This window comes from Mobula birostris, chromosome 1, assembly GCF_030028105.1.
Source record: "Mobula birostris isolate sMobBir1 chromosome 1, sMobBir1.hap1, whole genome shotgun sequence".
NCBI classification, from domain to species: Eukaryota; Metazoa; Chordata; class Chondrichthyes; order Myliobatiformes; family Myliobatidae; genus Mobula; species Mobula birostris.
This window is the reverse complement of record NC_092370.1, coordinates 115180076-115207502: the sequence shown is the minus strand read 5'-3', so window position 1 is coordinate 115207502 and position 27427 is coordinate 115180076. Positions and strand designations below refer to the sequence as shown.

At 44.2% G+C, this 27427-nt stretch overlaps 1 protein-coding gene across 5 annotated transcripts in view; it reads left to right on the top strand.

Moving 5' to 3' along the window:
- dpy19l1l (dpy-19-like 1, like (H. sapiens)) overlaps nt 1-27427 on the top strand; it is a 137191-nt gene that overhangs the window by 45652 nt on the left and 64112 nt on the right. For all 5 annotated transcript variants that reach the window (XM_072260649.1, XM_072260622.1, XM_072260631.1 and 2 more), the window contains 3 exons: nt 2695-2775; nt 21264-21365; nt 24054-24125. In XM_072260649.1, coding sequence (XP_072116750.1) covers nt 2695-2775; nt 21264-21365; nt 24054-24125 — 255 coding nt within the window. The remainder of the gene's footprint in view (nt 1-2694; nt 2776-21263; nt 21366-24053; nt 24126-27427) is intronic.

Here is a 27427-nt window from a genome sequence, read left to right as displayed (position 1 = left end):
CCTCCTCGTTGACAGTCAACACCGGCGCATCACGTGGGTGTGTGCTTAGCCCACTGCTCTACTCTCTGTATGCACATGACTGTGTGGCTAGGCATAGCTCAAATACCATCTATAAATTTGCTGACGATACAACCATTGCTGGTAGAATTTCAGGTGGTGACGAGAGGGTGTACTGGAGTGAGATATGCTAACTAGTGGAGTGGTGCTGCAGCAACAACCTGGCACTCAACGTCAGTAAGACGAAAGAGCTGATGGTGGACTTCAGGAAGGGTACGACGAAGGAACACATACCAATCCTTACAGAGGGATCAGAAGTGGAGAGAGTGAGCAGCTTCAAGTTCCTCAGTGTCAAGATCTCTTTGGATCTAACCTGGTCCCAACATATCAATGTAGTCATAAAGAAGGCAAGTCAGCAGCTATAGTTTATTAGGAGTTTGAAGAGATTTGGTATGTCAATAAATACACTCAAAAACTTCTATAGTTGTACCGTGGAGAGCATTCTGACAGGCTGCATCACTGTCTGATATAGAGGGGCTACTGCACAGGACCAAAAGAAGCTGCAGAAGGTCATAAATCTAATCAGCTCCATCTTGGGTACTAGCCTACAAAGTACCCTGGACATATTTAGGGAGCGGTGTCTCAGAAAGGCAGCGCCATTATTAAGGACGTCCAGCAGCCAGGGCATGCCCTTTTCTCACTTTTACCATCAGGCAGGAGGTACGGAAGCCTGAAGGCACACACTCAGTGATTCAGGAGCAACTTCTTCCCCTCTGCCATTCGATTCCTAAATGGACATTGAAGCTTTGGACACCACCTCACTTTTTAAAAAAATATACAGTATTTCTGTTTTTGCATTAAAAAAATCTATTCAATACACATAATTGGTTTACTTGTTTATTTATTATTATGTTTTTTTTCTGTCTGCTAGATTAGGTATCGCATTGAACTGCTGCTGCTAAGTTAACAAATTTCACGTCACAACCCAAATCATTGGTATATACATTTGAAATTTTGTCATAGAGCATATTTAACACCGAGAATTAGACATCAAATGGGACTGGTTCCTGACCCTTATTGCTCATTTTGCCCCGACGGAGCCATTGGCTATTTTATACATGTTGTATGGGAATGCCCAGGGGTTTTTGATTTGTGGGGGAAGGTTATCAGTACTCTTACAGAACTAACGAGTACAATTACCGATGGACCCCGCTGTACATCTTCTAAATGATGACTCCCACCTTTCCCTTACGGAAAAAACACGCAAAATCTGGCTGGCAGGCTTGACTGCAGCTAAGAAGATTGTAGTCCAGCGCTGGAAACCTTCCCATGATATTTCAAATACTCACTGGCTTCAGAGCTTTTTTGGACATTTCTTACCTGGAACTTTCATCAGCAAGAGTAAATGGTGCACGACCAAACACAATCATAATGTGGACAAATTTGATATCTAACTTAAAAGATCATTTGTTAAAATAGGAATGCTTTGTCTGTGTATGTACTACTATTCAGTTGATTGGTGGAGGGGAGAGGGTTGGGGGGGAGAGAGGGGTGGAGAGGGGATGGTGATGAAGGTTGGGGGGTGGCTGGGTTAAACAGTCAAACTAATTGGCAACTGGTTGTATTGAATGTAATTTGTTGGTGTTGCAATAAAAAATTAATAATAAAAAAAACAAATTTCACGTCACATGCAGATGATAATAAACCTGATAATGATTCTGATTCTGATAGTGGTCAAGTAGCCCAGTTGCATCCTGGAGAGAGAACGAGGGGAATGTTTAAGAAATGAAAATGAAAAGGGCCTTTTCTTCACTCCAAGAATCAAGAAGTGTTCTTTGTCTTCATTCTTCACCTTCTTCCTCTTGTGTCACATTGTCTCTTCCCTTCTTCTTTCAGCATTTTCAATGTATCATTCCTTCCACTGGAGATCCACTCTCCAATTAGATCCTTCTAACCATGGCTCCATCTACAAAAGTACAGAATGTTGAACATTGACAACTTCTACCTACTGGCCAAGGCTCCAAATGTTTTCAGGTGGAGCAGTAATTCAAATGCCTTACTTTTGAGTTTTGATGCAGTCTTTTCTCTCCTATGGCAATAAACTTTTCTGATAAGCAGACTATTCTTAACCCAACATTGCATTCTGCAATTTTAGATCAAAGCCTCCGCTCCCATTATTGTGGGGCAACAGTTTTTGGTAATAATTCTGTCTCTAACATTGTTATTTTTTTCCCCATTTGTTGTAAACTTTTGCACGTTCTTTAATCTTTTTGCTATTGTATTTCATTGTATTCCTTTTCTTTTTTCTCTATTTTTGAGCACAAACACGCAACTGACGCTATTTTAAAGCTGTTCACTCTAAACATGGTGTGGTGTCTAATGGCCACACAAGTGCACATGGCTGATGTTAGTTAGAAATTGTTCATCAACAGTTTTCTGTTTCAGTATGTGGCATAGTGTCCCAAATCCCAGCAATTTTTTGGATTAGTTTTTTGTTCTTTAAGAGCTGTCCTAAATAAGTGGCTGCCCCAATTAACTGATGGCTCAATTAACTGGAATCCACTGTGTTGTAAAATAACAAGTTTGCAAGTGTATTTCTCAAACTGAGATTTGCCATGTGTTTTAAATTTATGTTTTGTGTGCAAGTAGAGTGTAATGATGCAAATATGATCTCTATTATTTGTAAATCTTTTGCAGATAGCTAAAGGAACTGTCTGGCTTGTTGGAACCATAATCCTCAAATTTGTGGCTTCTAAACTGTTAGGAGTTACTGATGATGTAAGTATCCACATTATGAAAGAAATATATTAAACTTGCAAAAAAGGATTTGTGTCGCCTCTGATCTGGGCTGACATTTACGTGTTGGGCGGCATCTAATTGATTGTTTATTTCGGCTTTTTTCTTAAAGATGTTGCTGGGTGCATTCTGGCTACCGCTGCACCGCTGCATTCTTCGCGGCAATGTATTGGTCCGCGGCCCGGAGGTTGGGGACCACTGGTTTAGATGATAGAAATCTAGATGATTGGTGTCGAGGGGGGATTGAACAACAAGAATTAAAAATTTAATATCAAGCTTAATCCAGTAGAGATCTAGAAAGGCACTGGCGATAGTTCCTGGTGCCAGTTAGAACACAGGCAGCATGTTGAATGAAGAAGGTTGACAAGGGATCAGGAGTAATTGAGCCTTGAGATAACAATGGTGTTGATGGGGGGGGGGGGGTTCCGCAACAGAATGGCCTGTGTTACAGAAATACAGCAATGGAAGACGTTCTAATCTGTTCACTTATTATGATTTGGTAAATGCTTGGCTAATTAAGCAAGGTATTGCTGCAGCTGTGGAGTTGTTTTATTTTTCTTCAGTCATGTTTTTCATCTAACTCTGTAATCTGTGGTCAATACACTGCAATGCTTTTCACCATGGGGCCTGAAGGTTAGGTGTTGCTTCAGAGACTTAACACTAAATCTAGCCTTACACATCTGGGTAAAATACTAAGGCAGTGCTGCACTGGCAGAAGTACAATTTTGAAAGATGTTAAATGAAAGCTGCAAATCTGGACTCAAACATAAAAAAATGTGCAGTAAAGGGAATTATCCTTGGAGCCATGGAGCATATTTATCCCAACAGAAAAGGGAAGCATATGGAAGAGTTAGCAAGCTGAAATGAAATGGGGCCCTTGTGGAAAATGAAAGGACAAATAGGAAATCATGAGGACTGAAGGGGACCATGAAATGTTCTTGGAAAGAGGGATTAAAGAGAATCTCAAGGCATTTATATTTCCATTAAAAACAAGAGGGTAACAGGCAGAGGGTAGAACCACTCAAGGACAAAGAAGGAAATTTATGTCAGGAGATAGGAAATGGGTGAGGTACTAAATGAGTACTTCACATCGGTATTCATGAAGGAAAAGGACATAGATGGCAGCAAGATCGAGGAGGAGTATACTTTATGCTATGTTAATATCAACAAGGAAGAGGAAGGAGGACAGTACAGAAACAGGCCCACTAAGTCTGCTCTGGCCATCAACCAGCTATGCTCACTAACTCTACATTAATTTTTATTCACCTTGCATTCTTATTGACTACCCTTCCCCACTCTCCCCTCTCCCCATCCCTCGATTCTTCCATTCACCTATGTACTACGGACAATTTACATATCTTTGGAATGTGAGGGAAATCCAGAACAACTGGGGGGGGGGAGCGGAGGGGCCCACATTGAGAATGTGTGAACATCGCAGAGGCAGCATCAGAGGTTGGGATTGAACTCGGGGCTCTGGCACTATGAGACAGTAACTACCAAACTATGCCACTGTGCCCCTAATAACAACAGGGAAGCGGCCATGTTCTTTATAGCAATTCGATTTCTAGTTCATATCAATAACATATTTCAATATCTTAAACCCAAGGAGCTATGGCACTGCATCTGCAATAAAAAGAACAAACTTCTCTCCCCACCCCCATGCACCTCCATCCCAGCAACAACATGTGTAGGAACATAATGGTATGAAAATTTTGTTCCCAGTTATGTTGCAACCTTGACATTTCAGTTCATTGAGGATTTGTTTGAGAAAAATATTCTTTAAGTTGGTGTAAATAAAAGCCATTTAGTAACTCTCTTGAAGTGCATTAAAAACTAGAAACATAGAAAATCTATAGCACAATATAGGCCCTTCGGGCCATGACGCTGTGCTGAATATGTACTTACTTTAGAAATTACCTAGGGTTACCCATAGCCCTCTATTTTTCTAAGCTCTTATCCAGGAGTCTCTTAAAAGACCCTGTGGTATCCGCCTCCACCACCGTTGCCAGCAGCCCATTCCACGCACTTACCACTCTCTGCATAAAAGAAAAACTTGCCCCTGATATCTCCTTTGTACTTACTTCCAAGCTCTTTAAAACTGTACCCTCTTGTGTTAGCCATTTCAGCCCTGGGAAAAAGTCTCTGACTATCCACACGATCAATGCCTTTCATCATCTTATACACCTCTATCAGGTGACCGCACATCCTCCGTTGCTCCAAGGAGAAAAGGCCAAGTTCACTCAACCTATTCTCATACGGCATGCTCCCCAACCCTGGCAACATCCTTGTAAATCTCTGCACCCTTTCTATAGTTTCCACATCCTTCCTGTAGTGAGGTGACCAGAACTAAGCACAGTACTCCAAGTGGGGTCTGACCAGGGTCCTATACAGCTGCAACATTACCTCTCGGCTCTTAAACTCAGTCCCACAGTTGATGAAGGCCAATGCGCCATATGCCTTTCTTAACCACAGAGTCAACCTGCGCAGCGGCTTTGAGTGTCCTAAGGACTCGGACTGCAAGATCCCTCTGATCCTCCACACTGCCAAGAATCTTACCATTAATACTATATTCTGCCATCACATTTGACCTACCAAAATGAGCCACTTCAGACTTATCTGGGTTGAACTCCATCTGCCACTTCTCAGCCCAGTTTTGCATCCTGTCAATGGCCCGCTGCAAACTCTGACAGCCCTCCACACTATCTACAACACCCCCAACCTCTGTGTCATCAGAAAATTTACTAACCCATCCCTCCACTTCCTCATCCAGGTCATTTATAAAAATCACGAAGAGAAGGGGTCCAGAACAGATCCCTGAGGCACATCACTGGTCACCCACCTCCATGCAGAATATGACCTATCTACAACCACTCTTTGCCTTCTGTGGGCAAGCCAGTTCTGGATCCACAAAGCAATGTCCCCTTGGATCCCATGCCTCCTTACTTTCTCAATAAGCCTCGCATGGGGTACCTTATCAAATGCCTTGCTGAAATCCATATACACTGCTTCTACTGCTGTACCTTCATCAATGTGTTTAGACACATCCTCAAAAAATTCAGTCAGTTTCATAAGGCACAATCTGCCCTTGACAAAGCCATGCTGACTATTCCTAATCATATTATTCCTCTCCAAATGTTCATAAATCCTGCCTCTCAGGATCTTTCTCCATCAACTTACCAACCACTGAAGTAAGACTCACTGGTCTATAATTTCCTGGGCTATCTCTACTCCCTTTCTTGAATAAGGGAACAACATTTGCAACCCTCCAGCCCTCCGGAATCTCTCCTGTCCCCATTGATGATGCAAAGATCATTGCCAGAGGATCAGCAATCTCCTCCCTTGCCTCCCACAATAGCCTGGGGTATATCTCATCCGGTCCCAGTGACTTGTCCAATTTGATGTTTTCCAAAAGCTCCAGCACATCCTCTTTCTTAATGTCAAGCTTTTCAGTCCACTGTAAGTCATCCCTACAGTCGCCAAAGTCCTTTTCCGTAGAGAATACTGAAGCGAAAGTATTCATCAAGTATCTCTGCTATCTCCTCCGGTTCCATACACACTTTTCCACTGTCACATTTGATAGGTCGTAATCTCTTACGTCTTATCCTCTTGCTCTTCACATACTTGTAGAATGCCTTGGAGTTTTCCTTCTGTTTGCCAAGGCCTTCTCATGGTCCCTTCTGGCTCTCCTAATTTCATTCTTAAGCTCCTTCGTGCTGGCCTTATAATTTTCTAGATCTCTATCATTACCTAGTTTTTTGAACCTTTTGTAAGCTTTTCTCTTCTTCTTGACTAGATTTTCAACAGCCTTTGTACACCAAGTTTCCTGTACCCTACCATCCTTTCCCTATTTCATTGGAACGTACCTATTGCAGAATGTCACGCAAATATCCCCTGAACATTTGCCACATTTTTTCAGTACATTTCCCTGAGAACATCTGTTCCCAATTTATACTTACAAGTTTCTGGGTGATAGCTTCATATTTCCCCTTACTCCAATTAAATGCTTTCCTAACTTGTCTGTTCCTATCCCTCTCCAGTGCTATGGTAAAGGAGATAGAATTGTGATGACTATCTCCTAAATGCTCTTCCACTGAGAGACCTGACACCTGACCGGGTTCATTTCCCAATATCAGATCAAGTACAGCCTTTCCTCTTGTAGGCTTATCTACATATTGTGTCAGGAAACCTTCCTGAACACACCTAACAAACTCCCCCGCATCTAAGCCCCTTGATCTAGGAAGATGCCAATCAATATTTGGGAAATTAAAATCTCCCACCACGATGACACTGTTATTATTACATCTTTCCAGAATCTGTCCCCCTATCTGCTCCTCGATGTCCCTGTTACTATTGGGAGGTCTATAAAAGACACCTAGTAGAGTTATTAACCTCTTCCTGTTCCTAACTTCCACCCACAGAGACTCAGTAGACAATCACTCCATGACTTCCTCCTTTTCTGCAGCCGTGACACTATCTCTGATCAACAGTGCCATGCCCCCACCTCTTTTGCCTCCCTCTCTGTCCTTTCTGAATCATCTAAAACCTGGCACTCTAAGTAACCATTCCTGCTCCTGATCCATCCAAGTCTCTGTAATGGCCACAACATCATAGCTCGAAGTACTGTACTGATCCACGCTCTAAGCATGAAGGTGGGTGTTCCAAGGATTTGGTGGTATATATTTCACAGGTTATTGAGAAAGCCAAGAGAGGGGATTTCTGGAGTCTTGACAGAGATATAAGTATATGGCATTTTGGTATGAGGGTATCCATTAAGTGGCAGGAATCTTAAGAGCACTAATAAACAAAGGGATCTTGGAGTGCAAGTCTAGAGCTGCCTGAAAGTGGTAACAAAAGTAGATAAGGTGGTTAAGAAAGCACGTGGCATACTTCCCCTTGCTCCTTTGGTGTTGTGAATAAAACTTTGCAAATCATGTTGCAGCTGTATAAAGCATTTGGAGTATTGTGTACAATTGTGATTGTTGAATTACAGGAAGGATATGGAATCTTTGGAGAGGATGCAGAAGACGTTTACCATTAGGTTTTTTGGATTGGAGAGTATTACTTATAAGGAGAGGCTGGCTGAGGGGTGAACTGATACAAGTATATAAAATTATAAGAGAATGTTTTAAACATGATAGAATGGGAGGGATAGCATTACTAGTCAGGAAAAACGTCATGGCAGTGCTCAGGATAGAGTAGAGAACTTGTCTGCTACGGCTATATGGGTAGAACTGAGGAATGGGAAAGGGATCACAAGCAAGAGAAAATCTGCAGATGCTAGAAATCAAAATAATATACACAAAATCCTGGAGGAACTCAGCTGGTCAGGCAGCATATATGGAAAAGAGTAAACAGTGAATATTTGGGGTTTTGGCCCAAAATATTGACTGTTTACTCTTTTCCATAGATGCTGCCTGGCCTGCTGAGTTCCTCTGGCATTTTGTGTGTAATAATGAGAAAGGACTGACCACGTTAATGTGATTATATTACAAACCATGTCTGTGGGACTGTGAGGAGCACATTTGTAGAGAGATCGCAAACTTATGGTAGGAATGGAAGGTGTGATAGTAGATTATTGTAACTTTCCCCATATTGACTGGGATTCCCATACTGTAAAAAGGCTGGGATGGGATAGTTTATCAATTGTGTTCAGGATCGTTTCCTTAATGAGTACATAGAGGTCCCAACTAGAGAAAGAGTGTGATACTAGATCTCTATTAGGGAATGAGACAGGGAGGTTACAGACTTTTGTCTGTAGGGGAGTCCTTTGCATCTAGAGATCATAATGCCATCGGTTTCGAGATAATTATGGAGGATAGGTTTGGTCCTTGGGTTGAGATTCTAAATTGGAGAAAGAGCAATTTTGATGGCATCAGAAAGGATCTGGCAAGTGTGGTTTGGGACAGGTTGTTTTCTGGCAAAGGTGTACTTGGTAAATGGGAGGCCTTCAAAGGTGAAATTCTAAGAGTACCGAGTTTGTATGTTCCTGTAAGAATAAAAGGTAAGGATAATAGTTTTATGAAACATTGGTTTTCAAGAGATAATGAGGCCCTGATTAAGGAAAAGAAGAAGGTGCTCAGCAGGTATAGGCACGAAGGAGCAAATGAGGTACTTGAGAGACATATAAGAAATGCAAGTAAACTCTTAGGAGAGAAATCAGGAGCGCTAAAAGAAGACATGAGGTTGCTCAAGCAGGCAAGATGAAGGAGAATCCCAAAGGCTTCTACAGATATATTAAGAGCAAAAGGTAGCAAGGGACAAAGTTAGTCCTTAGAAGATCAGAATGGTCATCTATGCATGGAACCAAATGAGATGAGGGAGATCTTAAGCAACACACACACACAATGCTGGTGGACCGCAGCAGGCCAGGCAGCATCTATAGGAAGAAGTACAGTCGATGTTTCTGTTCAAGACCCTTCGTTAGGACTAATGGAAAAAAGAGATAGTAAAAGATTTGAAAGTGGGGGGGCGGGGGGGGGGGACACCGGAAATGATAGGAGAAGACAGGAGGGGAGGGATGAAGCCAAGAGCTGGGAAGTTGATTGGCAAAAGGGATACAAGGCTGGAAAAGGGGGATCTTAAAAGGATTTTTGCATCTGTATTTACTCAGCTGGACACAGAGTCTATAGAGGTGAGGCAAAGCAGCAGTGAGGATATGAATCATATACAGATTCGAGGTGGAATTGTTTGCTGTCTTGTGGCAAATTAGGGTATCAGGGCCTGACATGGTGTTCCCTTGAACATTTACGGGATGCTACTGCGGATGCCTTAGCAGAGTTATTTTTTAGATTATGAAGACACACAGTGTTCTTTTATTGTCATTTAGTAATGCATGCACCTAAGAAATGATACAAAATTTCCTCCGGTGTGATATCACAAAACACAAGACAGACCAAGACTAAAAAAACTGACAAAACCACATAATTATAACATATGGTTACAACAGTGCAACAATACCATAACTTGATGAAGAAGTCCATGAGCACAGTTAGAAGTTCAAAGTCTCTCAGATGTCCCACACCTCACGCAGACGGGAGAAGGAAGAAAAACTCTCCCTGCCATACCCGACCACGGTCCGACTCTGAGTCGTCTGAAAACTTCGAGCCTCCGATCAGCTCTCTGACACCGAGTTCCGAGCACCATCTCTATCCGAGCGATTCGACCTCAATCTCGGTCGCCAACAGCAGGCAAAGCCGGGGATTTTGAGGCCTTCCCTCCGAAGATTTACGACAGCAGCGAACGGGCGTTTCAGAAATTTCTCCAGATGTTCCTCTGTGCCTTCACTTCTGTCTCCATCAAATCAGAATTGTCCATGGCCCCTATTTAACGGATACAATATCGTTTTTCACCGGGGGGCTACGCACATGTGGCGCGCTGCACTCTCTCCTCCCGCCTTTAGACGTTCTTAGCCAGGGATAAGCTGCCAGAGGATTGAAAGATAACTAATGTTATTCTGTTTTTTAGGGAAGGCTCTTAAAAATAAGCCGGAAAGTTATAGTTCAGTGAGCCTGACACTGGTAGTGTGCAAGCTACAAGAAGGTATATATAAGTATTACTGGATATATAAGTAATGAACACTGGATATATAAGTATTTGGATGGACAGGGAATGATTAAGGATAGTCAACATGACCTTGTGTGTGGTAGGTCGTGTGTAACCAATCCTATAGCGTTTTACGAGGAAGTTGCCAGGAGAGTTGATAAAAGGCAAAGCAGTGGATGTTGTCCACATGGAATTTAGCAAGACTTTTGACAAGGTCCTGCGTGATAGGTTGGTTAAGAAGGTTCAGTCACTTGATATTCAAGATCAGGTAGTAAATTGGATTAAAGATAAGCTGCGCAGAAGAAGCCAGAGAGTGGTGATAGTTTGTGTCCCTATCCCAGACCCTTCCACACCTTCGGGACACTTTCTTCGACGTCTGTCATGGTCCTACCTGTTATTTCATCCTCTGTCGGATTCACGCCTGCAATCGCCGTTTTTTTGACTTTGTCATGTTAGGCAAAGGTCGCAAGATCCTACATCTACGGACTCCAGAGCCTGCCGGCCCCGACGCTAGCAGGCATGAACTTCAGATTGCGGCCCCTGCCACTGATCTCGCCGGCTCCAACACCTCAGGGCATATTCAAAACCCGGACTCCAGCAACGACCATGGACACCTTCACAGCGATTGCACAACCACCAACTGCAACGCCAGCCTTGAACTCCAGGCCGGGTCTTTATGTGCTGCTGTTGTGACTCCCGTCTCCCCTTCCCCCACCAATACTCTGCAACCCCGTCTCCTTCAGATCCCATCATCAGCTCCTGGGTCCTCAGAGGCTCCATCTTCCTCTCACCCCAACCCTCCCCTTTCCATTGACACCCCCAGCCTCCCCCCCCCCCCCCCCCCTGATCCCAGCTCTCATCCGTGCCGGGTCTTTACCATCCCCTCCGACCTTCAACTGTCGGAGGCAGAACGCTCGGTCCTCAGTAAGGGCCTCACCTTTGTCCCCCTTCGCCCACACCTCAGCGAGTTCCGTGTTCGCCACGATGCGGAACTTTTCTTTCTCCGTCTCCGAGCCTACTTCTTCAGCAAGGACTCTTCCACCCCCACCGATGACCCCTTCTCCAGTCTTCAACCCTCCTCTTCTTCATGGACACCCCGCTCTGGTCTTCTGCCTGCTCTGGATCTCTTTATCGCTAATTGCCGACGGGACATCAACCGTCTCGACTTCACCGCACCTTGTCCCCAGTCCAACCTCACTCCTTCCAAACGCTCGGCTCTCCACTCCCTCCGCACTAATCCTAGCCTTATTATTAAACCCGCCGATAAGGGGGGTGCTGTTGTAGTCTGGCGTACTGACCTCTACCTTGCCGAGGCACAGCGACAACTCGCGGATACCTCCTCTTATTTACCCCTTGATCGTGACCCCACTAAGGAGCACCAGGCCATTGTCTCCCACACCATCACCGACTTCATCCGCTCAGGGGATCTCCCATCCACTGCTACCAACCTTATAGTTCCCACACCCCGCACTTCCCGTTTCTACCTCCTACCCAAGATCCACAAACCTGCCTGTCCTGGCCGACCTATTGTTTCAGCTTGCTCCTGCCCCACCGAACTCATTTCTGCATACCTCGACACTGTTTTATCACCCCTTGTTCAATCCCTTCCGACCTATGTTCGTGACACTTCTCACGCTCTTAAACTTTTCGATGATTTTAAGCTCCCTGGCCCTCACCGCTTTATTTTCACCATGGATGTCCAGTCCTTATATACTTCCATCTCCCATCAGGAAGGTCTCAAAGCTCTACACTTCTTTTTGGATTCCAGACCTAATCAGTTCCCCTCTACCACCACTCTGCTCCGTCTAGCGGAATTAGTCCTTACTCTTAATAATTTCTCCTTTGGCTCCTTCCACTTCCTCCAAACTAAAGGTGTAGCTATGGGCACCCGTATGGGTCCTAGCTATGCCTGCCTTTTTGTTGGGTTTGTGGAACAGTCTATGTTCCGTGCCTATTCTGGTATCTGTTCCCCACTTTTCCTTCGCTACATCGATGACTGCATTGGCACTGCTTCCTGCACGCATGCAGAACTCGTTGACTTTATTAACTTTGCCTCCAACTTTCACCCTGCCCTCAAATTTACCTGGTCCATTTCCGACACCTCCTTCCCCTTTCTAGATCTTTCTGTCTCTGTCTCTGGAGACAGCTTATCCACTGATGTCTACTATAAGCCTACTGACTCTCACAGCTATCTGGACTATTCCTCTTCTCACCCTGTCTCTTGCAAAAACGCCATCCCCTTCTCGCAATTCCTCTGTCTCCGCCGCATCTGCTCTCAGGATGAGGCTTTTCATTCTAGGGCGAGGGAGATGTCTTCATTTTTTAAAGAAAGGGGCTTCCCTTCCTCCACTATCAACTCTGCTCTTAAACGCATCTCCCCCATTTCACGTACATCTGCTCTCACTCCATCCTCCCGCTACCCCACTAGGAATAGGGTTCCCCTGGTCCTCACCTACCACCCCACCAGCCTCCAGGTCCAACATATTATTCTCCGTAACTTCCGCCACCTCCAACGGGATCCCACCACTAAGCACATCTTTCCCTCCCCCTCCCTCTCTGCATTCCGCAGGGATTGCTCCCTACACAACTCCCTTGTCCATTCGTCCCCCCCATCCTTCCCCACTGATCTCCCTCCTGGCACTTATCCGTGTAAGCGGAACAAGTGCTACACATGCCCTTACACTTCCTCCCTTACCACCATTCAGGGCCCCAAACAGTCCTTCCAGGTGAGGCAACACTTCACCTGTGAGTCGACTGGGGTGATATACTGCGTCCGGTGCTCCCGATGTGGCCTTTTATATATTGGCGAGACCCGACGCAGACTGGGAGACCGCTTTGCTGAACATCTACGCTCTGTCCGCCAGAGAAAGCAGGATCTCCCAGTGGCCACACATTTTAATTCCACATCCCATTCCCATTCTGACATGTCCATCCACGGCCTCCTCTACTGTAAAGATGAAGCCACACTCAGGTTGGAGGAACAACACCTTATATTCCGTCTGGGTAGCCTCCAACCTGATGGCATGAACATCGACTTCTCTAACTTCCGCTAGGCCCCACCTCCCCCTCGTACCCCATCTGTTACTTATTTTTATGCACACGTTCTTTCTCTCACTCTCCTTTTTCTCCCTCTGTCCCCCTGAATATACCTCTTGCCCATCCTCTGGGTCCCCCCCCCCCTTGTCTTTCTTCCCGGACCTCCTGTCCCATGATCCTCTCGTATCCCCTTTTGCCAATCACCTGTCCAGCTCTTGGCTCCATCCCTCCCCCTCCTGTCTTCTCCTATCATTTTGGATCTCCCCCTCCCCCTCCAACTTTCAAATCCCTTACTCACTCTTCCTTCAGTTAGTCCTGACGAAGGGTCTTGGCCTGAAACGTCGACTGCACCTCTTCCTACAGATGCTGCCTGGCCTGCTGCGTTCACCAGCAACTTTGATGTGTGTTGTGTGGTGATAGTTTGGTGCCTTGCTGACTGGAGGCCAGTGACTAGTAGTGTGCTGCAGGGATCGTTGCTTGGTCCGTTGTTCATCATCTTTGTCAACAATCTGGATGAAAATATAAACTGGATTAGCAAATTTGCAGATGACACCAAGATTGGGGTTGTGGTGGACAGCATGGAAGGCAATCAAATCTTACAGCAGGATTTGGACCAGCTGAAAAAATTGCCTAAAAATGGCAGATGGAATTTAATGCAGTCAATATGAGATGTTGCACTTTGGGAAGACAAACCAGTGCAGGACTTGCACTGTAAGTGGTAGGCCATTGAGGAGTGTGGTAGAACAGAGAGATCTGGGAATACACATCCATAATTCCTTAGAAGTGGACAGGGACTGGCCGTTGTTGGGAGTAGACCAGTGGCGAGAGTAGAAGCGACAGGCTTTGGCTCATTCAGGCTTCAGCAAGTTAAGTGGGTAGGTGGAGTTTGTTTTTGGTTTTTCTTTGCATTTTTTTGAGGAAGAGAGAGCATGTCGGTAGGGTTAGTGTTTTGCTCTGGATGTCAGATGTGGGAATCCTGGGAATCTTCCAGTCTCCCAGATGGCCACATTTGTGCCAGGTACACAGAGATGCAGCTCCTGAGAGACCGTGTTAGGGATCTGGAGCTGCAGCTCGATGACCTACAGCGTATTAGGGAGAGTGAACAGGAAATAGAGAGGAGCTACAGGAAGTTAGTTACCCAAAGGCTGCAGCAGTTAGATAAGTGGGTGATGGTCAGGGAAGTGAAGGGATGAGCTCAGATAGTAGAGAGCACCCTGTGGCCATCCCACTCAGTAATCGTTATCTCATTTTGGATGTAGTTGGGGGGGGGGGGTGACCGGACAGAGGATGGGTCTCTGGCACTGAGCCTGGTTCTGTGGTGCAGAAGGGAAAAAGGAAGATGAAGAATGCGGTAGTCATAGGGGATTCCATAGTAAGGGGAACAGATAGGAGATTCTGTCAGCCTGATAGAGATAGCCGCAAGGTGTGTTGCCTCCCAGGTGCCAGGGTACGGGATGTCTCGGATCGGGTGCAGAGTATTTTGAAGGGAGAGGGTGAACAGCCAGAAGTCTTGGTACACGTTGGTACCAATGACATAGGTAGAAAAAGGGTGGAGGTCCTGAAGAGAGAATTCAGGGAGTTAGGTAGGAAGCTGAAAAGCAGGATCTCTAGGGCAGTAATCTCAGGATTGCTGCCTGTGCCATGTGCTAGTGAGTGCAAGAATAGCATGATCAAGCATACTAATGTGTGGCTGAGAGACTGGTGTAGGGAGCAGGGCTTCAGATTCCTGCATCACTGGGGCCTTTTCTAGGGGAGGTACAACCTGTACAAAAAGGACGGGTTACACCTGAACCCAAAGGGGTCCAATATCCTAGAAGGCACATTTAATAGAGCTGTTAAGATGGGTTTAAACTAATTTGGCAGGGGGATGGGAACCAGAGTGATAGGGTTGAGGAAGGGGAAAACAGACATAAATCAAAGATAGCATTCCACAGAGATTATAGAAAGAACAGATAGGAGATGAGGCTTAATCACATTAAACCTGAGTTACAGGGCAATAGAGACGTGGTGCATTTAAAACAGAAAGCAACAAATACTGGTCTGAAAGTGTTATTTGAATGCATGCAGCATAAGGAATAAAATGGATGATCTTGAAATTCAGCTACAGATTGGCAAATATGACGTTGTGGCCATCTCTGAAACTTGGCTAAAGGATGGCTGCCATTGGGAGCTGAACGTCCAGGGATATACGGTGTATGGGAAAGATAGATTAGTAGACAGAGGGGGTGGTGTGGCTCTGTGTATAAGAAATAATATTAAATCATTAGAAAGAGATGACATAGGTTTGGAAGGTGTCGAAGGTTCTTTAACAGATTTGACATTGTGAACCCTGCCCATCCCCCACATGAGCCATCTGTTGTCGGCCCCCAACCAACACATATTCCACTCTCCCCTCCTACCCCTCCTCACAGTCTCCCACCTTGCTCTCATGACTATACCCCTCCCCCACACGAAACCACCATGGTGGGCTTCATGGCTGAACAGGTGAGAAGACAGCTGAAACGTCTCAACCCAAGCAAGGCTGCAGGACTGGATGGTGTCAGTACCAGGGTGCTCAAAGCCTGTGCCCCTCAGCTATGTGGAGTACTTCGCCATGTATTCAACATGAGCCTGAGGCTCCAGAGGGTTCCTGTATTGTGGAAGACGTCCTGCCTCATCCCTGTGCTGAAGACGCCGCGCCCCAGCGGCCTCAATGACTGCAGACCGGTGGCATTGACCTCCCACATCATGAAGACCCTGGAGAGACTTGTTCTGGAGCTGCTCTGGCCTATGGTCAGGCCACACTTAGATCCCCTCCAGTTCGCCTACCAGCCCCGACTAGGAGTTGAGGATGCCATCGTCTACCTGCTGAATCGTGTCTATGCCCACCTGGACAAGCCAGCGAGTACTGTGAGGGTCATGTTTTTTGACTTCTCCAGTGCGTTCAACACCATCCGCCCTGCTCTGCTGGGGGAGAAGCTGACAGCGATGCAGGTGGATGCTCCCCTGGTGTCATGGATTCTTGATTACCTGACTGGCAGACCACAGTACGTGTGCTTGCAACACTGTGTGTCCGACAGAGTGATCAGCAGCACTGGGGCTCCACAGGGGACTGTCTTGTCTCCCTTTCTCTTCACCATTTACACCTCCGACTTCAACTACTGCACAGAGTCTTGTCATCTTCAGAAGTTTTCTGATGACTCTGCCATAGTTGGATGCATCAGCAAGGGAGATGAGGTTGAGTACAGGACTACGGTAGGAAACTCTGTCACATGGTGTGAGCAGAATTATCTGCAGCTTAATGTGAAAAAGACTAAGGAGCTGGTGGTAGACCTGAGGAGAGCTAAGGTACTGGTGACCCCTGTTTCCATCCAGGGGGTCAGTGTGGACATGGTGGAGGATTACAAATACCTGGGGATACGAATTGACAATAAACTGGACTGGTCTAAGAACACTGAGGCTGTCTACAAGGGTCAGAGCTGTCTCTATTTCCTGAGGAGACTGAGGTCCTTTAACATCTGCCGGACGATGCTGAGGATGTTCTACGAGTCTGTGGTGGCCAGTGCTATCCTGTTTGCTGTTGTGTGCTGGGGCAGCAGGCTGAGGGTGGCAGACACCAACAGGATCAACAAACTCATTCATAAGGCCAGTGATGTTGTGGGGATGGACTCTCTGACGGTCGTGTCCGAAAAGAGGATGCTGTCTAAGTTGCATGCCATCTTGGACAATGTCTCCCATCCACTACATAATGTACTGGGTGGGCACAGGAGTACATTCAGCCAGAGACTCATTCCACCGAGATGCAGCACAGAGCGTCATAGGAAGTCATTCCTGCCTGTGGCCAACAAACTTTACAACTCCTCCCTTAGAAGGTCAGACACCCTGAGCCGATAGGCTGGTCCTGGACTTACTTCATAATTTACTGGCATAATTTACATATTACTATTTAACTATTTATTACTATTTTCTATTACTATTTATTATTTCCATGAGTATTACTATCTACTATTTACTAATAGTAATATTACTATTACTATTGCTATTACTATCTATTATTTATGGTGCAACTGTGACGAAAACCAATTTCCCCCAGGATCAATAAAGTATGACTATGACTATGAAATCTCTATGGGCTGAGTTAAGAAATGGCAAAGGTAAAAGAACCCTAATGACAGTTGTATACAGGCCTCCAGACAGCAACCGGGATGTGGATTACAAGTTACAACAGGTATATAGAAAAGGCGTATCAGAAAGGCAATGTCATGATAATCTTTAGGATTTTAACATGAAAGTGGATTGGAAAAACCAGGTGAGTACTGGACCTCAAGAGATGGTTTTAGAACAGCTTGTTGTTGAGCCCACTAGGGGATCGGCTGTGCTTGATTGGGTGTTATGCAATGATTCAGGGTGATATAAGAGCTTAAGATTAAGGAACCCGTAGGGAACAGTGATCACAATATGATTGAGTTCATTTTGAAATTTGAGAAGGAGAAGCTAAATTCCAATGTGTCGGTATTTCAGTGGAATAAAGGACATTACAATGGCATGAGAGGAGAACTGGCCAAGTTGACTGGAAAGGGGCTCTATCAGGAAGGACAGCGGAGCAGCAATGGCTGGAGTTTCTGCGAAAAATGAGGGAAGTGCAAGACAGAAACATTCTAAATAAGAAGAAATTTTCAAATGGAAGAAGGACACTACTGTGGCTGACAAGCGAAGTTAGAGCCAAAGTAAAAGCAAAAGAGAGGGCATACAAGGAAGCCAGAGCTAGTGGGAAGATAGAGGATTGGGAAGCTTTTAAAAACTTGCAAATGGAAACTAAGGAGGTCATTAGGAAGGAAAAGATGAATTATGAAAGGAAGTTGGCAACTAATATCAAGAAGACACTAAAAGCTACTAAAAGAATAAGATACTAAAAGAAGATACTAAAAGCTACTAAAAGAATAAGATACTAAAAAAAGATACTAAGTATATAAAGGGTAAAAGAGAGTCGAGGGTAGATATAGGACCAATACAAAATGACACTGGAGATATTGTAATGAGAGATACAGAAATGGCAGAGGAACTGAATGCATTTTTTGCATCAGTCTTCACAGTGGAAGACATCTGTAGTATACCGTACATTCAAGACTCCGGGAAGTGAAGTTTGTGCAGTGAAAATTACGATTGAGAAGGTGCTCAGGAAGCTTAATGGTCTGAGGGTGGGTTCATTTAGAACTGAGGTGTGGAAAAATTACTTTAGTCAGAGGGTAGTAAATCTGTGGAATTTGTTGCTACGAGCGGCTGTGGAGGTCAAGTCATTGGGTGTATTTAAGGCAGAGATAGATAGGTTCTTGATTAGCCAGGGCATCAAAGGGTATGGGGTGATGGCAGGAGAGTGGGGATGCCTGGAAGAATTGGATCAGTCCATGATTGAATGGCAGAGCAGACTCAATGGGCCAAATGGCCTACTTCTGCTCCTATATCTTATTGTTTTATTAAAAGTGGCATCACAGGTAGATAGGGTCATAAAGAAAGCTTTTGGGATAGTGGCTTTCATAAATTAATATATTGTGTACACAAGTTGGGATGTTATGTTGAAGTTGCATGAGATGTTTGATGAAGCCTAATTTGGAGTATTGTGTCCAGTTTTTGACACCTGCCTACAGGAAAGATATCAAAAAGATTGAATGAGTTCATAGAAAATTTTCAAGGTTTTAGCCTGGACGAGGACCTGAGTTATAGGGAAAGTACTACTACTTCTTCGACTCAGGCCAAGGGGGCCGACGTCGGGCACGATGACAGACTCTCCACTTCTCCCTCTCCCTCATCAGTGTGTTCAGTTCATCTACGTTAGCTGCGCCACTGTCTTCTAGGAGCGTGTTGACCATAGTCTTGGGAGGGTGCCCAGGGTTCATCCTCCCATGCTTGGGCTCCCATATGATGACTAGGCTGGCAGGTAGCTCGGGATGGTGTAGACAGTGCCCCGCTGGTTGCAGTCTTCTCACCTTGATTTTTGTAGTGAGCATCAGTAGGTCGTCTTAGAGCCCGACGTTCGTCATGTGCTGTTGCCAACTCACATCAAGAGCCATCCAGAGCATTCGTGTATAGCAACCATCTAGAGTGCATAGTCTTGGTGAGTGTCCATGTCTCGCACCCGTACGTGAGAATGGACTCTATGACTGCCGTGAAGATCCTCTTTTTAAGCCCTCTGGTCAGTTTCAACTTCCAGATTTCCTTCACATCGTTCATAGCCCTCCACGCCAGCGCCTTCCATATCTTTATGTCGTTCTCCGAACTCATCATTGTTGACCCGAGCTACTTTTAGTCAAAGACTTTCTTTATGGTATCATTCTTTACGGTCTTGAGAGTACCTTCGTCGCAGTTAAACACCATGTACTCTGTCTTTTTAGCGTTTAGGTGAAGTCCAACTTTATTGCACTCAATTTCCACTTTTGTCAGTAGCTGTTGTGCTTCCTCCGACTGGTCAGAGAGCAGGACTATGTCATCTGCAAAATCGAGATCTGTGAGCGTAACTGGTCTGACCCTTTTGGTAAAACTAAGTTTGTCATGATCATTGGTAGCTTGACGTAGAGCGTAATCAAGGACGATTTTAAAGATGTAGGGTGCCAGAGTGTCTCCTTGCAGCACACCAGCTAGGAGCTCGAACACTGCTGTTTCTCCATCTGGTGATACAACTTTCACCATGGTTTGGGTATATTGCTCTATTGCTCTCAGTAGAAGGTCTGGCACTCCGTAAGCTTTCAGGATCTTCAGTATTTTACCTCGGTGAATGGGGTCTAATATAGGGAAAGGGTGACTAGGAAAGGACTTTATTCCCTGGAGCATCGAAGAATGAGGGCAGATTTGATAGAGGTATTTAAATGATGAGGGGTATAGATAGGGTAAATGCAACCAGGCTTTTTCCACTGAGGTTAGGTGAGACTAGAACCAGAGGTCATGGGTTAAGAGTGAAAGGTGAAATGTTTAGGGGAAACATGAGGGGGAGCTTCCTCACTCAGTGGTGAAAGTGTGAAACGAGTTGCCAGCATAAGTGGTGGATGCAGCCTCGGTTTCAACATTTAAGAGAAATTTGGATAGCTACATGGATGGGAGGGGTACGGAAGGCTGTGGTCTGGGTGTGGGTCAATGGGACTAGGCGGATTAATAATTCAGCCTGGTTTAGGTGGGCTGAAGGGCTATTTCTGTGTTGTAGTGTTTTATAACTCTCTGCATAGACAGGGCAGATGGTCAGAAGTTTTTTTTCCCCATGTGTAGAAATATACATTACTAGAGAGCATAGCTTAAAGGTGTGAGGGGGAAAGTTTAAAGGAGATTTATGAGGCGGGGGGAGCGGAAGTTCCCCTATGAGGCAAGTTTTTCTTTTTACAGAGAATCTGCTGAGGGAAATGGTAGAAGCAGATGTAATAGATACACTTAAGACAGGCACATATAACAGGTCTGGAATAGAAGGATATAGATCATGTGTGGATATATGTTTAAATTGGTATCATGGTTGGCAGAGACTTATTGGGCTGATGGGTCTGTTCTTGTGCTGCATTGTTTTATTTTATATTTAGATGACTATGTGGCTGGAGACATAATACAGGGAGGAAATATTAGGATTCCTGGGGCATGTTGACTCATTCTTGGGGATGTTGGTTACATTTAAACCAGAGTAGAATTGATTCTTGCATCACAAATAGATTATAAATGGTTATGATAGTGTTATTGGAGATCCACGGCTGTAGAGTAACCAACAGTGAGAACATAAGAGCATTAGAAAATGACCCATGTGTTCAAAAATGGTCATTATCATGCTGTATTCTGTGGGAGTTGCTGTGGGCAAATTGGCTAGTACGTTTCTTATATTACAATAGCAACCACACTTTGAATGTGCTTCATCCATAACTAACTTTGTTTCTCTTTACTTCCAGGCACATATAAGTAATCTACTGAAATCCAAGTTCACCAACTACAAGGATTTTGACACTCTGATGTACACGTGTGCTGTAGAGTTTGATTTCATGGAGATTGAGGTGATCTTTTTTTGATGAATGAAAAATATGCAATGGCAGAGCACTGGGAAACCCATGCTCATTAAAGAATGTTGTTCTTCTCTTAAAAGAAGTTTGATCTTCACTCTTAAATTCTGCCACGAGTATTGAGAGATAGTATGAACTAGAAGTGTGCAAAGAGAAGGAATATTTTCTGGCTTTGCAAAGCACCTCAAGGAGACTGACGGAGAGTCTGTGGGCAGCTTTGAAAACCCAGTCTCTCAGCAGCAGTGGTGTAAGGCAAGGCAGACAGACGGGCAATGTATTAACAGCAGCACAAAGAGTCAAAGAAGGTGCAAAATTAATTTTAATAAGTGATAATTTGGAATCTACTGTGAACATTATTCTAGTGCCTAACGTTGAACGTGATTCCTCCCTCCATCTGCTGGGGGTTAGCAGCTTGATCTTAGCACTTGTCTTTCTCCATTGCGTATGGCTGGACAGGGTCATCACATGTGATATCCCTACTGCTGTTCTGATTATGCCTTACCTTAGCTTCTTGGATGAACTGTTTAAACTTTCTATTACCAAAATGGTTGAATGAGAATTTGAGAGAATGCAGTCTTGCTTCAAATCTAGTCTTGATTAGAATCCAGGCACCCTGCATTCCTTTGGCCTTTATTTTTACAATTCATCTCTCCTTAGTTTGATTTTTTATCTTTGGCTTCTTCACATTAAGTATGTGAAACAAAAATCCCTCTTAAGAAGAATCAAAATCAGGGTTAATATCTCTGGCATACTGTATGTCATGAATTAGTTTTGCGGCAGCAGCCCAATGTAATACATAAAACTATAAATTAAGGTTATGTGTGTGTATATAATATATATACACACACACACACACACACACACACACACACACACACGCACACACACGCACACAGTGGCATGCAAAAGTTTGGGCACCCTTGGTCAAAATTTCTGTTACTGTGAATAGTTAAGCGAGTAAAAGATGAACTGATCTTCAAAAGTCATAAAGTTAAAGATGAAACATTCTTTTCAACCATTTTAAGCAAGATTAGTGTATTATTTTTGTTTTGTACAATTTTAGAGTGGGAAAAAAAAGGAAAGGGGCAAAAGTTTAGGCACCCCAAGAGATTTGAGCTCTCAGAAAACTTTTACCAAGGTCTCAGACCTTAATTAGCTTGTAGGGCTATGGTTTGTTCACAATCATCGTTAAGAAAGACCAGGTGATGCAAATTTCAAAGCTTTATAAATACCCTGACTCCTCAAACCTTGTCCCAACAATCAGCAGCCATGGGATCCTCTAAGCAGCTGCCTAGCACTCTGAAAATTAAAATAAATGATGCCCACAAAGCAGGAGAAGGCTATAAGAAGATAGCAAAGCGTTTTCAGGTAGCCGTTTCTTCAGTTTGTAATGTAATTAAGAAATGACCGTTAACAGGAACAGTGAAGGTCAAGTTGAGGTCTGGAAGACCAAGAAAACTTTCTGAGAGAACTGCTTGTAGGACTGCTGGAAAGGCAAATCAAAACCCCTGTTTGACTGCATAAGACCTTCAGGAAGATTTAGCAGACTCTGGAGTGGTGGTGCACTGTTCTACTGTGTAGCGACACCTGCACAAATATGACCTTCATGGAAGAGTCATCAGAAGGAAACCTTTCCTGCATCCTCACCACAAAATTCAGCATCAGAAGTTTGCAAAGGAACATCTAAGCAAGCCTGATGCATTTTGGAAACAAGTCCTGTGGACTGATGAAGTTAAAATAGAACTCTTTGGGCGCAATGAGCAAAGGTATGTTTGGAGAAAAAAGGGTGCAGAACTTCATGAAAAGAACACCTCTCCAACTGTTAAGTACGGGGGTGGATCGATCATGCTTTGGGCTTGAGTTGCAGCCAGTGGCACGGGGAACATTTCACTGGTAGAGGGAAGAATGAATTAAATACCAGCAAATTCTGGAAGCGAACATTACACCGTCTGTAAAAAAGCTGAAGATGAAAAGAGGATGGCTTCTACAACAGGATAATGATCCTAAACACACCTCAAAATCCACATTGGATTACCTCAAGAGGCGCAAGCTGAAGGTTTTGCCATGACCCTCACAGTCCCCTGATCTAAACATCATCGAAAATCTGTGGCTAGACCTCGAGAACAGTGCCTGCCGGACGGCCCAAGAATCTCTCCGAACTAGAAGCCTTTTGCAAGGAAGAATGGATGAAAATCTGCCAAACAAGAATTGAAAGACTCTTAGCTGGCTACAGAAAGCATTTACAAGCTGTGATACTAAATACTGACCATGCAGGGAGCCCAAACTTTTGCTTCAAGCCCTTTTCTTTTTTTGTTATTTTGAAACGGTAAAAGATGGAAATAAAAAAAATCATAAAATTTTAAAGAAATGTGTCATCTTTAACTTGATGCCGTTTGGAAATCAGGTCATCTTTTACTTGCTCAGCTATTCACAGTAACAGAAATTTTGACCGGGGATGCCCAAACTTTTGCATGCCACTGTATTGTGTGTTTTTTAATATATATAATATAGGCACACACACACACACACACACACACACACAGCATAGAATGATACAGTCCAAGTATAGGCAAGTGGGTAAATCAATTTGCATGAGTTAATGCCTACTGCAACACAACCTTTCCTAGACTCATTCAATAGATCAATATTATTATTGTTAATCTGCCTTTTTTTTGTTTTCAGACTCCTGTGAGATATACAAAAACCCTGCTGCTCCCTGTGTCTGCCTGTGTTTTAGCACTTATTGTTGCAAAGGTAAGTTCTGTCATTTTAGATTAGACCTTTGTTTGACTCTGAGTGAAATATTTCTCTAACCATGCTAACATATGCAAAAAAACACCTCGAACCTCTTTGTTTCTGTAAAATCTTCCTGATTGGAAGGAAGTGCAGTGGTCTTTTTCAGATGCATTGAAAATAGTGATTGGAAAAATAGTTTTTTTAGTTAAATGCTGTGATTAATCTACATTGTAGGGTGCATCAATATCAGGGTGAAAGTTGAGATTTCCTTTGCACCAAGTGCTGTGAAGGGATGGCACAATAAATTTATAGCATCACTTTGTGAAGCTGAGAATTATTGTTATGAGGCACAAAAGCGGTCTGACTTATGATAGCTATTTCTTTTCATGATCTTCTGCCAGACTTTGATCTGAGTCTGTCCTCTGCATATGTTCCAGAAGGCATAGCTTTAAGGTGATTTGCAAGGCAGGATTTTTTACAGAGAGTAGTAGGTGTCTGTATAGAGCTGCCAGAGTAGGTGGTGGAAGGGGATACAAGAACAACAATTAAGAGTCTTTAAGATTGGCACATGAACAGGTAAAGAATAGATCGTGTGAAGGCAGATGAGATGACTTTAAATTGGTATGGTTGGCACAGACGTCAAGGGCCCAAGAACCTGTTTCTCTTCTGTACTGTTCTCTGATTCTTTTTCTTCAATAATTTGCAGTGCTTTCTGATGTCATCAAACATATTTGCTTTCCTTGTTATGCATTTTTTTAACCTAAAGTTAAAGATCAAAGAGAAATATGAAAGTTGAGTAAATTCAAAGTAAACTTCCGAGGTGCTAGTCTCAAGCTTTGAGCAGGAGACAGTAGTATCCCGCTGGATATTGTCTGCTTCAAAGTGAAGAAATAATGCTTTACAGTGGTTGAATGTTGATGGATCCATCCTGTTGTTCCACATCTTATCTTCCAAGAGGAAATGAAAGTTTACTTTCTGAAATACTCACATTGTGGAGCAGTGAGTGCTTGTCTGCAGCTCTATAACATTTTCAATCAAAGTGCATATGTCACCATGTATAATCCTGAGATTTATTATCTTGCGGGCATTCACTGTAAATGCAAAGAAACAATAAAATTAATGAAAGGCAGCGCACAAGATGGACAAACAATGTGCAAAAGACAACAAATCATGCAAATACAAAAAGAAAACAAACAAAATAATAATAAATAAATAAACAATAAATGATAAGAACATTCGATAAAGAGCCCTTGAAACTTAGACCATAGGTTACAGGAGCAGTTCATTGTTGGGTTGAGTGAAGTTATCTCCTTCAGTTCAAAAACATGATGGTTGAGGGATAATAACTGTCCCTGAACTTGGTGGTGCGGGTCCTGAGACTCCTGTACCTCCTTCCTGAAGATAGCAGTGAGAAGAGAGCATAGCCTGCATGGTGGGAGTCCTTGACGAATGGATGCTGCTTTCTTGCAACAGCACTCAATGTAGATTTGCTTAGTGATTGGGAAGGCTTTACCCATGATGGACTGGACTGTATCCACTACTTTTTATAGGATTTTCCATTTAAGGACATTGGGGTTTATACCAGGCTGTGATCAACCAATCACTATCCTCTACATTGCACAGCTATAGAAGTTTGGCAAAGTTTTAGATGTTATACCAAATCTTCACAAACTTCTACGAAAGTGGAGGTGCTGCCATGCTTTGTGGATAATGGCTGCGCCCAGGGCAAGTCATCTAAAATGATAACACTGAGGAATTTAAACTTGCTGATCCTCTCCACCTCTGATTCCTCAATAAGGACTGGCTCATGGGCCTCTGGTTTCCTCATCCTGTAGTCAATCAGCTCTTTGATCTTGCTGACATTGAGTGAGAGGTTGTTATTGTGGCACCACTCAGCCAGATTTTCCATCTCCCTCCTATATGCTGATTTGTTGCCCCATTTGATTCAGCCAACGACAATGGTGTCATCAGCAAACTTAAATATGGCAGTGAAGTTATGCTTAGCCTCACAATTATAAAGCAAGTAGGGCAGGAAACTAAGCACACAGCCTTGTGGTGCACCAGTGCTGATGATTATTGTGAAGGAGGTGTTGCCAATCTGAATTGACTGGTGTCTGCAAGTTGCACAATGAGGTATTATGGCCTAAGTCTTGGAGCTCATTGATTATTTTTAAGGGGATAATGGCATTGAATGCCGAGCAATGAAAAGCATCGTGACGGATGCATATGCACTATCCAGATATTCCAGAAGGGACAATGAAATGGCATCTGCTGTTGACCCGTTGTGATGGGAGGCAAATAGGAACAGATCAAAGTCGCTCCTCAGGTAGGAGTTGAAATGTTTCATTACCAACTTCATCACTGTGGATCAACACACACAAAATGCTGGTGGAATGCAGCAGGCCAGGCAGCATCTATAGGAAGAAGTACAGTCGATGTTTCGGGCCGAGACCCTTTGTCAGGACTAACTGAAAGAAGAGATAGTAAGAGATTTTAGAGGGGGAGGGGGAGATCTGAAATGATAGGAGAAGACTGGAGGGGGAGGGAAGAAGCTAAGAACTGGAAAGTTGATTGGCAAAAGGAATACAGAGTTGGAGAAGGGAGAGGATCATGGGACAGGAGGCCTAGGGAGAAAGAAAGGAGGAGGGGAGCCCAGAGGAAGATGGAGAGCAGGCAAGGAGTGATTGTGAGAGGGACAGAGAGAGAAGAAAAAAAAAGGGGAGGATGAAAGCGATGTCTTTTTTTAAAGAAAGGGGCTTCCCTTCCTCCACCAACAACTCTGCTCTCAAACGCATCTCCCCCATTTCACGCATATCTGCTCTCACCCCATCCTCCCGCCACCCCACTAGGAATAGGGTTCCCCTTGTCCTCACCTACCACCCCACCAGCCTCCGGGTCTAACATATAATTCTCCGTAACTTCCGCCACCTCCAATGGGATCCCACCACTAAGTACTTCTTTCCCTCCCCCCGCCGCTTTCCGCAGGGATCACTCCCTATGCGACTCCCTTGTCCATTCACCCCACCTCCCATCCCTCCCCACCGATCTCCCTCCCGGCACTTATCCTTGTAAGTAGAACAAGTGCTACACCTGCCCTTACACTTCCTCACCACCATTCAGGGCCCCAGACGGTCCTTCCAGGTGAGGCGACACTTCACCTGTGAGTCGGCTGGTGTGATATACTGCGTCTGGTGCTCCCAGTGTGGCCTTCTGTATATTGGTGAGACCCGATGCACACTGGGAGACTGTTTTGCTGAACACATACGCTCTGTCTGCCAGAGAAAGCAGGATCTCCCAGTGGCCACTCATTTTAATTCCAC